General features: G+C 34.2%; 1 protein-coding gene across 4 annotated transcripts in view; it reads right to left on the bottom strand.

Annotated features, from left to right (window-relative positions):
* Positions 1–14,726, bottom strand: part of Rfx3 (regulatory factor X3) — a 249,052-nt gene that overhangs the window by 65,999 nt on the left and 168,327 nt on the right. For all 4 annotated transcript variants that reach the window (XM_041661035.1, XM_041661033.1, XM_041661034.1 and 1 more), the window contains 2 exons: positions 10,713–10,787; positions 2,399–2,580 (listed from right to left, as the gene is read on the bottom strand). In XM_041661035.1, coding sequence (XP_041516969.1) covers positions 2,399–2,580; positions 10,713–10,787 — 257 coding nt within the window. The remainder of the gene's footprint in view (positions 1–2,398; positions 2,581–10,712; positions 10,788–14,726) is intronic.

Below are 14,726 nucleotides of genomic sequence, written 5' to 3'. Positions count from 1 at the left end.
GTAAAAACTGCAATACTGCAGAATGTACTTGTAGAATATGGATTCTACTCATTCACAAACCCAAACAACCCCAATTTTGTCCCTTTCTATTTTAAAGATGTGTTTCAAGGTTTGAATAGAGCCTCAAAATAGGACCCATTGAAATCCTTTCCAGTAACAAAAGCAGCACAACAATACAGCTATTAGAATGTTGACTAAAGCCTAGAGTTTCAAAATATTGGCACCATATGTGTAACTACTGAGCCATCAGCTAGGAAATACTAGGTTAGGTCTCCAAATAATGATTTTCCTGGTTTTGGGAGGGAGGAAATACAAGAGAAACAAAAGTTCCTTTTTTCAAAGGCATGAAAGCTGGTTTCTTCAGTCTGAATAGACAATCACATTCTGCAATTTAAAATATACTACCTTTTGAAGTACCAAAAGAATATATTTATGAAAGAACTGAACCTCTGGCTATTTGAAAGTTGCTTCAAAGCAAGCAAAAGGAAAAATTCACAGTTCAAACACATACAAACTCTCCTAAAACTAACACAGTAATGAGTTTCTGGACATACTATCCTAAAATATGGTACTCAGAATTAGAGAAAACAGCAGAAACAGGCCATGGAGTAAAAAAATTCTCTCACTTCTTCTCCAGTGAAATGCGTGATAAAACACAGCTGCTCCTCCTTGTTCTACCTTGGTGTTTCTTAAGATCCCCATGCCAGAGGGACCTTCCTGCATCAGGAGGACGGAATTATCTTTCTGCCCGAGGACACAGCATGGAATCTGAATGAAGGCCTTCCTGGGCCACAGCTCATCCTGTTTATAATTGCAGATCACACCACTTTGTCCAATCACGCTTCTCCAGGATTGCCCACTTTTTCAGAGTTTGCATAAAATCACATTTTTTTCATGTCTTTGATTCTTTATATATAAAGACATCATTTTTATAATTTTCTATAAAAATTATACTACAGAAATGGGTTCCTGCTTAGCTTTTATTTTCTAGTTGGGTCACCTGAAAAAAAAGCCCTCACTGAGAAATCGCCTAGCTCAAATAGGCCTGTAGGAATGTCTTTCGGAGGATGTCTGGATTATTAATTGGTACAGGAGGGTCCAGTCCAGTGTGAAGTGATACTATGCAAAGGTAGATGTGGTCTTGGTCTAAGCAAGAGCCTGTGAGTTAGCCAGCAAGATGCATTCTTCCATGGCTCTGACCTCCAAGTTTCTGTATTTAGTTCCTGGTCCTGAATTCTATCAATGGTGGATTGAGACGTGGAAGTGTAAACTAGCTAAGCTTTTTCCTCCCTGAGTTGTTTATCACAGTAACAGAAAGGAGGCCGGAGCGCATAAGTATGTGTTGCACATGTTAAACTGTGTTCTGCTATGAAGATCTGAGCCCTATGTCTGGAGATAAGTACAGGCAGGTTAATCTTTTCTCTCTGAAAACGTTCACTTCTCCCTTCCGCATAACGTGTAATGATGGTAATTAGTAGTGCATTGCTTCTCAGCCTTTGTACTGTAAGTCTTGGAGGCCGTGACCTATAACTAAAAATCTATCACCTTTACAGGGCAGCATTGCTAGTTTAGTGTTGTGTGCACGATCCCTGTATGAGTCAGAAAGCCAACGGGTGCATAGATCTCTACCTAACTGCTTAAAATATTAGTCTTCAATTGGTAAAAATCATGGAGAATAAAAATGAAGCTTCAAGGCTCTAAATTTTCTGTTCATCATAAAGCTTAGAAAAAAGGCTCATTGTTTCTGAAGGAAAGAAAGCCATGAGACTGAAAGCTCCTCCTTCACATCGCTGGTCTCTAAAATGGAAATATGACACAGTTTCACTCCCACAGATGACTATTTTCATTATCAAGAGAAAGAGAAATGTATAGGAAGCTTAGAAGGATATTAAGAGGTAAAACAGGACCATCAGCAAGGACTTCAAATATTCACATTTTGTAAGTTTACCAAATACCTTTAATTTGTCCCAGAATTACAGGATAAAGTGAAAACTTCCACCTTAACTACTTCTTCTAGTCAAAGTTTTCATAAAAATAATTAAACGTATTTTAAAGCAGTAAGGAAATGCTTAGTTTTCCATTTACTATGTCACTTTATTCACGTTTAATAGGTTTATTTTCAAAAAGCGATGGCAGTGGTATATAACAATTTTTAAAAATATCATATGCAAATCTTGCACAAACAGGTTGGCCTTCTAATTTCTATGTAGTCTGAAAACGAGTTTGATGATATTCACTGAATAGTAATATTCCTTTTTCTATGAACTTACAAATAGACTTCATGCTATATTTATCTCCTTTATGTTTTCTATAATCAAGTACATTTCTGCTCACTGTATAACACTGCTGTAATTTGATAAAGGAGGAAGAACTAATTGTGTTGATTTTCAGTACTAACCTAGTTCCTAATCTCCTAGTTCGTAGCCCCATAAAGATGGACCTTATTAGTTTTCCAAACGAGGCAGCGTTGACTGGGTCCAGTTTGTGTTCCTGACAGTGTCGAAGATAGTGATTGTACAGAGTGCTTCTCGGAAGGCTCACTCCTTCCGCTGTCTCATAGTTGTCCAACAGCCACTGGAGCTGGTAAGATAAGAGAGAATAAGCAGAGAATTCACATTATTTGCCAAAGCTTCGGCAAGACACAGTATGTACAAATACTTGGAAGTACTTCCATTAACTGTCAGGATAAACAGGGATTATCTTGAAGTTGGTAAATCTGAATTTCTAAGCTCTGGGAAATGTCACAGCAGTTATCAGTTTAGACAATATGTTATATTCAAATTTCCAAGTATAAGGAAAGATAATAATTTTCCCTATATTGACTATAATCCTGGAGTAACATACTTCTTTAAAAAATTCAAATAATAGCATTCACTGGTCAAGATTAATAATATAAACATATCATTTATAATTGTTATAAAATAAAGCACAGTACCTAATACATTCTAAACCTGGCAACATGGTACCTAACAACTAGCATGTTGGTCTGTTACAATAAGTAAACAGTACCCTTACTCATATGAAGTTTTATATTAGATTGTATTCATTTTCACAGAAAATGAATTTACTTATCTCAAATTATCACTACATAATACAATAACATTATTATCTACTGGGACAAATAACTTCTATATAAAAAAGGCAATAATTTTTACAATCATCTCAATTTGTTACCTCAAAGTTGAGGTGTCTTTTTTCCTCAAAATTTTGGAAAGCACGTGACCCATAATAAGCAGTAAATAATGTTTTTTTCCACCTATAGTCTACATTTCAAAGTTTTATATTGTACTTTGTTTATTAAAAATATTTAAATTTAGAATGTACGAGAAAAATACCTGCCATAGATGTATATATTTTTGTTACTAAGTTCCAACTTACTCGTTTACTTACTTATAAAAGAAGTGAAAGAAACGTAAACTGTTTTCCCAGGGTTATATAGTGTCTCAGCGCCTGAGTGTGGTTTCTAATTCTTGCTTTCTATACTCTAGACCAACAGGCAATCAAAGCAGCAAATGTTTTATATTATTTGTCTTAACCATCTCCATGGCATGTATAAATGGAATGGTAAAGAACAAACATTGAAGAAAAGATTGTAATTAAGTGTGAATTATGGAAGTAAAATAATTCAAAAATGAATGCGGTTCCACCTGTCCTCTGGATATTGACTCAAAGGCTAAAATGATGATGGTCTGGACATTCAAGTAAGTCAAAGAATTATTTTACCCTATCTATAAAGTTTATGTGTCTCATTTAAGACGTTTCTTGAAACTTAGAAGCAGAGCTTTTAGGTTTTTATTTAAAATATCAAAATATTTTGATTATTTTAAACTATAACAGCTGAATTTCCCAGAGCATTTCAATTTCAAACACGCCTAAACAATCATTAAGCAGTTAAACATATCACCACACTTGTAAGAATTAATGGCTTTGAAAATATACCACAATGCATATAAGATACTTTTAAACATAAAATTATGTCCTGTTCAGGAAGTCTTCTAGTTCCCTAAGGAACATATATCTATGTGAGCACACAAAACACATATCAATGCTGTGCCACAAATAATTCAACACTATAGAGCACTAAAAAGATTACACAAATTAGCTCTCCTTTTTATAGTGACAGAAAAGTATTACAGGTCATAAAGGATTTTTTCATAGCATTTATTTTTAAACTTCATATCAGTAAAATGTTTTCTAGAGACACCCAAATATGAGTGTTATGTATTGAAAATAATACACAAAATATATCCTTGATAAACATCTGTTTAGTATAAAACATCTGAGATAAACTCACACATACATTAAGTCACTGACATCAAAACCAGTACTCTACAGTGGGCTGGCATGCTTCTTTTGAGATTTTTTTTTAATTTCAAGAATTTTAAAATATAAAACACAAGTAAGAAAGACAAAATACAGCAATACAAACCTGACTTTTGTTTCATCCATGAAACTCTGTAAAATGACCAGGATCTGAAAGCACTTCAAGTGGAATTCAAGGAGCCATTGTGAACCATATGGCATAAAAGTGAGCTACAGTCTTTCGTACAGGTGCTAGTTAGAGCAAGACACAACTGCCTTCTATAGGTGTTTTTAATATGTTAAAAATAGGAACACAGACCCTTGATAGCAAAGGTTAACAAGGAAATACTAAAAAAAAAAGCTATTAGGAGGATTTGTATGAGGTGAAATATTTTTAGCAGTTGCTCATGATGTAATATTTTTCTCTTATCTACAAGCATACATCAGAAAAAATATATTTAAAAGTAGTGAAGGGGTGTGTGTGTGTGTGCGCGTGCGTGTGTGTACCCCTATCAAAGGCATAATAAAATGAGTAAGAATAAGGAGTAAAATGAATCAATGTTTTTCTTTCTTAATGAGCAGGTGACAAATTCACACAGAAAATTTTAAAGGATATTTTCTCCAGAAATGAAGCAGACAACTTTAAAATGTGAACTTTATAATCTTAGTATGCATATAAAAGCAGATCAATCCAAATCAATAAGTCAACACAAATAAAAATGTTAATTCTACCATAGTTATATACTAGTATCATTATAACATTTAACTAATTAGAAGTGAAGAATAACCAGGTATATTAGCTTACTCATTTCTCACCGCCAAGGATAGTCTTTTAGAGATAAAACATTTTATGAAAGATTTTGAAAAAAAATCTAAATATATCATAAAAATATTTCAAAAGGTGTGTTTAATAATTGTGGAAACTAGCATAAGAAGCAAAGGTCAACATAAAATGTTTCAAGTTCAACAATGATTTTGTGTGAGAGTTAATCAGGTCAATTATAATAACAGCTTTTAAATATAGTAAAAAATAAATCTTTCTTTATGACAAAAACGTTCTCTTTAATTATAGCAAAAGGTGGCATAAACTACTTAGAATCCTCAATGATGTCACCCCCACCACAGCTGGAGAGAAGTCAGAGAAAATGGGGCTTTTCTTCAGAATAGCTACTCATTCCTTTTACATACAAGTAAAAACTTTGGCTGGTTTTAAAAACTTGTTTTCTACCTATACTGTTTATATTCCCACCAAATGTTTAATTTTTAAACTAATTTTGAAAATATGAATTTGACCAGTGTGAATACAGAAATAGGTACACACATGCATACTTCACAACATCCAGCTGTGGTTAGTTTATAAGTTCCAGAGTTCAGCTGTCTTAGTGACTAGGACTTGGCTAAATTTGTTTCCATCTCCATCTTATCAAAAGGAGAAACTTTATTCCTCACAGAAGCAAGGAGAGCATGTGAGAGGAGAGAAAAGGTCAACAGAGACAAAAACCCTGAAAATAGAGGGGCCTGGTCTGCTGACATGGGGTCCCATTGGGAAGCTGGTCAAAAGCCACATCACCTATGGTTATTACCCAAGAAACTTAATATAAACAATATACCATCTAGAATATGCCAGAAAAGACTTCGGGATACAGCTGGTATATTTAATCAACATACTACATACTAGTATTTCATTTTCTGATTTTGACCCATAATGAAACAAAAGAATAAGATATTACATCTAAACCATAGGATTAGATAGCATTTTTTTCAATTATTATGGGAACTTAGAAGTTACATTTCTGTGCTGTAATGTAAAAGATTATGCTTTGTCCTACATGCTACCTACCCAAAGGAAATGGGTATCTCTTATAAGGTACATTATTTCTTGCTATTAACAGAAAGTAGTTGGACATTAGAATTCAATAGCCTTAACATTTAGTAGTTTAGAAAGCAACTATCTGTTTCTTATATTATTCTTTTAATAAAGTATCTTATATAAAGTGATTATATTTACAAATATTATAGCTTCTTAAATATCATAGAAACTTTGACCTTTATCTTTAAAACCAAATTATTCTAATAATGAGCTAATAATACTCATCTAAGGGTAGAAAGCAAGATAACTGCATCTTTCCACCTTTGCGTGTAATCTGTATTAATCAGATCAGATTATAAAAGATGAACAGTTTCTATTTTTCCAAAAGGGAAACATTAATCGACAAAAAAAAATAAATAATGTACTGCTCTATTAACATCTAAATGTAATATTTGGCCTTTTACAGATGTGTTATTATCAATTAGGAATTACTTTAAGTTCAGTGAACCTAAGCTATGCATTTGACAGGTCTATAGTAACTTTTATTTAGAATAGCATCAAGCCAGTGGTGAGTGAATGACTAATAACCAAGATTTTATTTTAAGCTGAATATATTTCAGTAGCTTAATCTTGTAAGAATTATGAACCAATTGTCTGCTATATTGTGAAAATTCTGAAAACATAAATGCCTAGAGGTTTTCATATACTTTAAGTGGAATTAAAAGTGCACTACACAAAAGCAACAATTAACAATAACTATGTGGAAATTTACAATCCAAAATATCCTAAATTGGATAGAATACAAATACTAAATGAAAATGTATATTAATTACAATTGAGAGTACAAAGCAAGCAGGAGTCAGTAACTAAAAGAACTAGATAATATTTGGATTTAGGCATATCTATAAGATTATTAAGAGCATCTTGATATATATATAAATTAAAAATAAAATACACACAAAAGTATTATATAAAATAATATAAAACCAAAATCAAAACACATTATAAAATACAAAAAAATGAATCATATCACTCTGGGGTACAACTTTTTAAAGAATTAGACTGGAAGAAAAGAAAGCTACTCTTAATCTTAAAGATGAATATAGAAAATTATAAAGTGACCCACATATTCTTCATTCAGTTAGAATGACATATGACAGAACCCTGTACTAATACATACACACTGACTGAATATTTGGGACAAAAAGAGAAATCAATACAGTCTATGTGTGAGTTTCAAATAGACACTTATGTTACTGTGAAAGGAACCCTAAAACATTAAAGATAGGGTCTTCCCATTCTATTGTTTCTGATATTCATCTGCTCAGCAAATATTTAGTTTGCATCCACTACTATATACCAGCACTGCTCTAGACACTAGGACTGTGTCAGAAGACAAACCATAAAAGTCCTTATTCTTTTACATCTTTTACTAGGCAATAAATATTTATTGACTGTCTATGGTACTATTGCTGACATAATGGCACCAGGTTATCAAGACTAAAGCACTGCACGCAGTGTAACTAACTTAGCCATAGCTGGAACATAGTATTGTGTACCAAACATAGAAATTTCACTTGCATTTTAATTTGGATGATAATAGTATATGGAAATTAACAAATAAGGCTTGGTAGCATAAAATAGCCTTTAAAATACACTGGAAGGGGCTGGGAACATACTGTGGTTAAGAGTGCTGGCTGCTCTCCTAGAGGACCAGGGTTCAGTTACCAGTACCCACATGGCAGATCAGAACTGTCTTCAGTTTCAGGGGATACAGTGTCCTCCTCTTACCTCTCTGGGCACCAGGAAGACATGTAGCATACATACAAACATTCAGGCCAACAGTAAACATAAGTAACTCTTTTTAAAAAAGATAAACTCGGAGAATGGATATAAAACGAAATATTGCTTCATCATCAAATGTAGGAAACGAAGGGGAAATGGAGACAAGCTTGATTCTATTAGAAAAAGATTATTTACTTAATTTGTATGTAATAATATTTTCTGAATTACTGTTAATATTTAAATGCATATGGATAAATCAGAAATAATTTCCATACTGTATCACCAAATAAAGTAACATTTATGCTCAAAAGTTACTATTAACATCCATTTTTAGAAGTCTGAATATGGATGCACACTAGATAATGTTTCCTAATTCCTTCCTAATGAGGCTGATCTTTGCAGAAACTGACAATTCAAAGAACTAATCATCATAAAGGTGGACTCCTCAACCACAAAGAATCCTATAAAATCTCAAATAATTCTTTATTATATTCTCATGACGGGTAATGGTAACAGTTCATTAGCATTTAAAATGTGGGCAACAGAAGATATGTACTAAGTAGTATTTTATTTATTCCTTATTATTTTTATTTCTATATTTTACTTTATTATACATTATTTTGTATTTGTTTGTTCATTTACTTCAGCTGTTGGTGAAAATCCAATGAAAGTCAGGAGCATCATGACCTTCCTAAGGGAAAGACAATGCGAATATTTCCTGCGTTTAAGAAGAAGACAGTACTCAGAAATATCCAAAAAAAAAAAGAAGGTAACCAAATGGGCATCCGTAGAACTGACCCTGCTTGCTTCTGTTCACAAGCCATCTCTAGAATTATTCCTATTCCTAAAGACTGAACTATCCATGCAGTTTTGAATAAGGCTGACCATTTCACAGATGTAATAAAAATGAGAGAAGCCAGGAGACAAAGATTATCACCACACAAGCAACATTTGTGTCCACTCTTCCTACATAATGAAACACAGCTAGTAGGTTCAACCACATAGATTTTCTATAGTACACAATGAAAACACAAAACCAGGGAAGACTATGGAATTGTGTTGTTTGAGCAGGTTCATTCATTCAGTTATTGACAATGAATTTTAATTCACAAGTTCTAACTGAAGAAAATTATTTTTTAAACATCCCAAAATATCTCAAAAGTTTCAAACAAACAGAAATATTAAAAATTCTTAAACATACATTATTGTTCAGGAAAAAAATCAATAAAGTTGGGTGATTGAAATTAAATTCAAACAACATGTTATATATTTCATATCACAAAAGTGAAATAACAATTGACTTTCAGAGCCAATCTAGAAATCTGAAAATTTCAAACGAGCAACTACAAAATTATATTTATTTTTTAAAATACTTATATGCCTGCACACGTCTGGTTGGAAGTGATAAACATTTTCACGTGCTATTTTCAATATCCTAACTGGCAAACGCATCCTAATAGCATATGGTAAACTAGCCTTTAGCCCAACCACAGACTCATTCCAGTAAGCAGGATCTACTGAAGATCGAAGAGTGGAAAATTGTATTCAAATTGTTTTTAAAAAGAGGTGACAAAATATATATCCTTATTTTAAAGTTTCTATCTACAATTTCCACCAAAATTATAGGCCTTCTGCAAATTGGCTAACATGCTTGTGTTTGCCAAGAGACCTCTCTTGAAAAAACAAGTCAAAACACCTCCTCCAAAACCAAACATTAGAACATCAAAAAGAACTGTATTCCAGAATACAAATCTTAAATAGTTCAAAGTATAAATATATTTTTAAAAAATCAGCGAGACATTTTCTATAAACTATATGATTGTTAAAAATACTATAGCCTTTTTGAAAATTAATGAAATTTAATGAAAATATTTCAGTGATCTTAATTTTAAACCTTTTAGATATAAAAATATTACAAAAAATTAAGAAATAACAATAAATTATCCCTAAATTAAAAAAAAACAGTTTTAAAGGAAATTTCTAATTCTTACTAAAATGTCATTAATACTAATTTAGCACATCTACCTACAACAGTTTTAAGTCATGGATCTACGGACATCCCCATACATTCAGAAATCATCTTCTAAAAATAACTGTAACAAACATTTTCATTTGCTCAACTCTGAACATCAATGAGAAGGTTTATTTCACACCACTTACCAGTGTTAGGGTGATGCTGTACCTGGTGACAGTGACAGCTCCAAGAAGTAATGAGGCCACTCTGCTTGCCTCAGGTACTAGCAACTTACAGCTTACACACAACTTCACTTTTGGCCCATTCTCATTTCTCTTCATTGTATAGGACTTGAGTTCATCCATGACTGTGACCTGCCTACCTTACAGTCTTATCAGAAAATACATTTTAAATAGTTTCTCAGTGCTTTTGGTATTAGTGACTATATCTTCACTTAAAGACTCATACCAATTATACGGTAGATAAGGTTGCTTCTATGTCTCAGACATAAAGATGTGTATTATGAAATTTTACTTCAGAGGAAATAAATACGTAGCTGAAAATCTTTAAATTTGTAAAACCACTATAATTACATTTTAGAAATACATGGTGGCTTCTTGTCAATTTTCAATTTTGTTTATATAAACAAAAATACAAACCACCCAGTAAAGCAGTAAACTGTGGTTCTGTTTTGGGATATCCCACTGTGTAAAATGGGCAGTAAATGGTTAGAGTCTGAAGAAGCTTGAGAAAGGAAGATTAAGAAGCAAAATAAATAAGTAAATAAATCAAACAAGCACTTAGAAGCAAGCAACACATGCGGAACAAGCAAGAGATTAGTGTACACAAAGAGGAACTTACATGGCTGTTGAGAAGAGAGCTTCTGTGAGTGGACAGACCGTCAGACTTTTGCAGCGTCTCAATCGCCATTTCAATCTGATAATAGATGTCATTAAGAAAAGGGCTCAAGACAAGATAGTAATAAAAGGCTGACCAGAGAATTTTTGATCGATTCTTAAAGTCTAATTCATTCTTCAATGACGGCTAATGAATAGCTATCACTAAATGTGTTTCCCCCAGCTTTCCCATCCCTAGAGAATGAAATATAATATGCACATTAATAATAAGCTCAATTATAATAGTAAACCTTTCTGAACACTTTGTAATTTATATTCAGCTTGGAGATCCAAGGATCAAGAACCCTGGTAGATTGTTCTAGTTATAAAAATTTATTTTTACTTGCATAGTTCAAGATGTGGGATATTGGTCCCTCTTTAAATAGCCTCAGTCCTAACATATATTTAATACTTGTTCCATTCTGTCACAAAATAAAAATCACAAAACAGAATATGAGTTTAATACGCATTAGTATTTTAATGCAGGTTACAAAATTCTTAATTATACCTAAAAGCTAGTAAATCTACACACCCCTCTTCCACTCTTGCATTAAAATTTGGAAGGGAAAGGTCAGTCAGGGGAGCATCCGGATGTGACGATGGTCTCTACATTTTATTTTAGGACATGATGATGAAGCAGAAATATTAGAATTAACAGCAGAAAAAAAGTAGAAGAGAAAATAACTCAGAGCAAATTAAAAAAGGCCAAGAACAGAATCAGTTACATTGGATGTAATCCCAGCACACCAAGGGCAATCATAAAAGTCTTCTTAGGCAACAGCATCCAGGAACAAACCTGAGGCACTTTGATGACCTTGCATGTAAAAGAGCTGTCCTTCAGTGCTGGGAGCTACTGCACATCCTACTGAACCAGGGCCTAAATAGCATGCATTTGGGAACTGAGTGATGCTAATACTAGCTAATTAAAAATATCATTATGTAATTTGAGAAGATGAATTTCATTATTTATAACACTATGAATGCATCAACAATTCAGTATAAGCAGTTATCAATTCATAAAAATGTACAACAATTTATTCTATAGTTAGCTGTTTTTGAGAACATAAAACTAGGGAAAGTGGCTTTTTTTTTCCATTTTCTCTACCAGCTGAGATGCTAACAGAGTTAATATTAAGCTCGAAAATAAAGAAAAAAAAGTGATCCTGTGTATGTTAAAAATGATTACATTTAAGAATACACAATGTAAATGTAAGGAGTAAATATCTTTTGCTTAACTAAAGCAGTTTAGTATTATATCTCGTAAAAGGGATCAGTAAGTTTTCTTGTTTTCAAAGGGAAAGACAGCATAAGATAGATGAATACATTCGTGTAACAAGAATTTCTCAGAAGAATTTGCTCAAAATTGTACTTTGTCAAAATGCCCACAATTTCTTTAAAGTCTGAGAGTAGAAATTTTGAGGTGAAACTACATTTAAATAAACAAATGTAAAATGATCCATAATTTTTAATTTTATAGGATTAATTGAAAGGTAAAAATTACCAGAATCCGAACAGCTGAATCATACTTAGGAACAAATCCTTTCAAGGGGTTTGTGAGGTAGCAGTTTTAGGCAGATCAGCCAGCATTACTGACATGGCTACCAATGGTGGCACCTGATTTCCAGCGGATGCCCTACAGGGTCAGGTTGTCAGGAAATGAGTCATTCCTCTCTGACTATTTTCTGGTTTTGTCTGATTTTCTGTGTAGGTTGAAGATTGCTCCCAGCCCTTCTACACAGCTATATAAAGTCCCCTCAAGCCAGTTAGCAAGGAACTCTGTTGGAAAGGAGGTGAAATGGCAAGGGGAAACATAGGTCCAAATGCATTCACCAGGACAGATAGATGGGCTGTCTAGGTGGTACTGGTCCTTCAGAATACAATTTCTGAGATCATGATCAAAGCTGTGAACCCTGTATTCAGACAGACTTATTTAAGAAGAGTTATAAACCTGTACAAATTTTTCATTGTTTAATTGTCCCTGAATTTAAAATTCATATTAAAAGATATATATTCCCTAGTGAAAAGCTTGAGGGAAATATTGGAGGAAGCAAGAGCTGAAGTAAGTTAGGGAGCAAAACAGCACAGGGTGTGCTCATAGTAGAGAAAGGGAAATGAAGGTAGCACACACGTGCACAAACACAAACACACACACTAACACACACACACACACACACACACACACACACACACACACAAACTCCTATGAGTGAAACCGAGAAAAGTCAATAATATTTTGAGGGACAATCTATGACTGTTTGAAAGACAGTTTCAGATCAAGGCAGGAAGTGGGTTGTGATTAGAATACTGGGTTTTGTTAGTCGTGGGCTAGTCATACCTTTCAAATGTTAATGAACTGAACAGAAACATTAAGCTCGACGAACATGGAAAGCTACATTCATATTCCTGATTTCTGACACATCATGACAGGGAAACTGAACATTTTCTTTATATTGTGACATTAAAAAAAAAAAAAGGCAGGGCACAGTTAGAAAACCAAACCTAACTGAGCAAGCAGTTAAGACTGGTTCACAAGGATCACAATCAGAGAAACTAGTCTCCAACAGAAGACACGGGCATAGATAGCCCCACCCCCATTAGTTTTATTGTGATTGATTCGACTGGTGTGAAAAGAGAAGTTTTTATAAAATATGTATTTGGATTGGGGTACCTGGAGGATTAGGGTTGGGGGATTTATGCACATACAAATGTGACTTGCTTTCTTCATCAAACATAGAATTCTCAAAATACACGACTCTATTGAACACTTAAACGGGTTTTCCCTTGATTAGGAAAAGGAGCCATTAGAGGCTGGAGCACTTGTCAAAAGCTACACTGGTTTATTTGTTTCCAGGATAGAAAACTGAACGGTTGCTGTGATGGAAAACCTTGACTAATAACTGACTGTACTGAGAAGCACTTGGGATAGTCAAATGCACCTCTAGGGTTTCTGTGAGGCTGTTAACAGAGGAATAGCCAAGGAAAAGACAAACTTGAAATGTACCAGGCATCCCATAGTTTGAGAGTCCAGACAGAATAAAGGAGGAGAACTGAGAAAGCTTCCACTAACACAGGCAATCTTTCTTTCCTGTTCACTATAAGGAAGATTGTTCAAACACACTCTCCGCACACGATCAAATACCAAGACTCATACAGAAAGGCAGGCATGGCTGCACACCTGCCTGTCACTCAGTGCTGTCAGGACTGGAGACCCAAGGATTACTGGGTTTGCTGCTGCCAGGCTAGCTGCACACTCAATGAGAAACTGTTTCTAAGGAATAAGGCAAGAGAATGATAGAGCAGGGCACCCAGTGGCATTCTCCAGCCTCAGTGGGAATAAGAGGCACTCACACTTGAAAACATATGTATGTATATACCATACATATGAACCACCACAAACCCACACACCCACATCACCACCATCACCACCAGCAGCAGCACCAAACAACAACAATAATGACAACAATAAAATTGAAACACAAAAACAAAAGAAACTATGCATTTTAATTTGGAAAATAGGATGCGTGAGCTCATCTAAAGAATTGGCCAGACCCCACCCATTCTAAGGCTCAAGAATAAGAATGCTTCAACTCCTTGAAAGGTCTGAGGAGACAACTCCAGTGCCCTTGCTGCGCAGGACTTCCTAGGAAAGAAGTTTGGCTTTTATTCAGTCCTCTGGGCATTCTGAAGCTACTATAGCCACAGTACAAGAGACCCAGGCTGGTATCAGACCTTGATGCTCCCACATGAGGCTAGCTTTGCAGGCATACTAAATGCAAGAGTTCCAAAGTCAGGGAGGATTCTAACCAAATTTCAACCAGACCTGGGAAGTTAGACAAATATGTAGCAGGGTCAGAATCACTACAGGTAGCTCTTGAGGGGACAAATTATGTGAAGCAATGACGGAGAAGATCAAATGGGAACCCCGAGAGTATGCTATTCTAGGAACATGAAATGTCTACAGAAGAAAGCTTCCAGCCAA

Source organism: Microtus oregoni, unplaced genomic scaffold (assembly GCF_018167655.1).
Source record: "Microtus oregoni isolate MIOR12 unplaced genomic scaffold, Mior012 000012F_ref0000307, whole genome shotgun sequence".
Lineage (NCBI taxonomy): Eukaryota > Metazoa > Chordata > Mammalia > Rodentia > Cricetidae > Microtus > Microtus oregoni.
The sequence above is the reverse complement of the archived record's forward strand: the minus strand, read 5'-3'. Positions and strand labels throughout refer to the sequence as shown.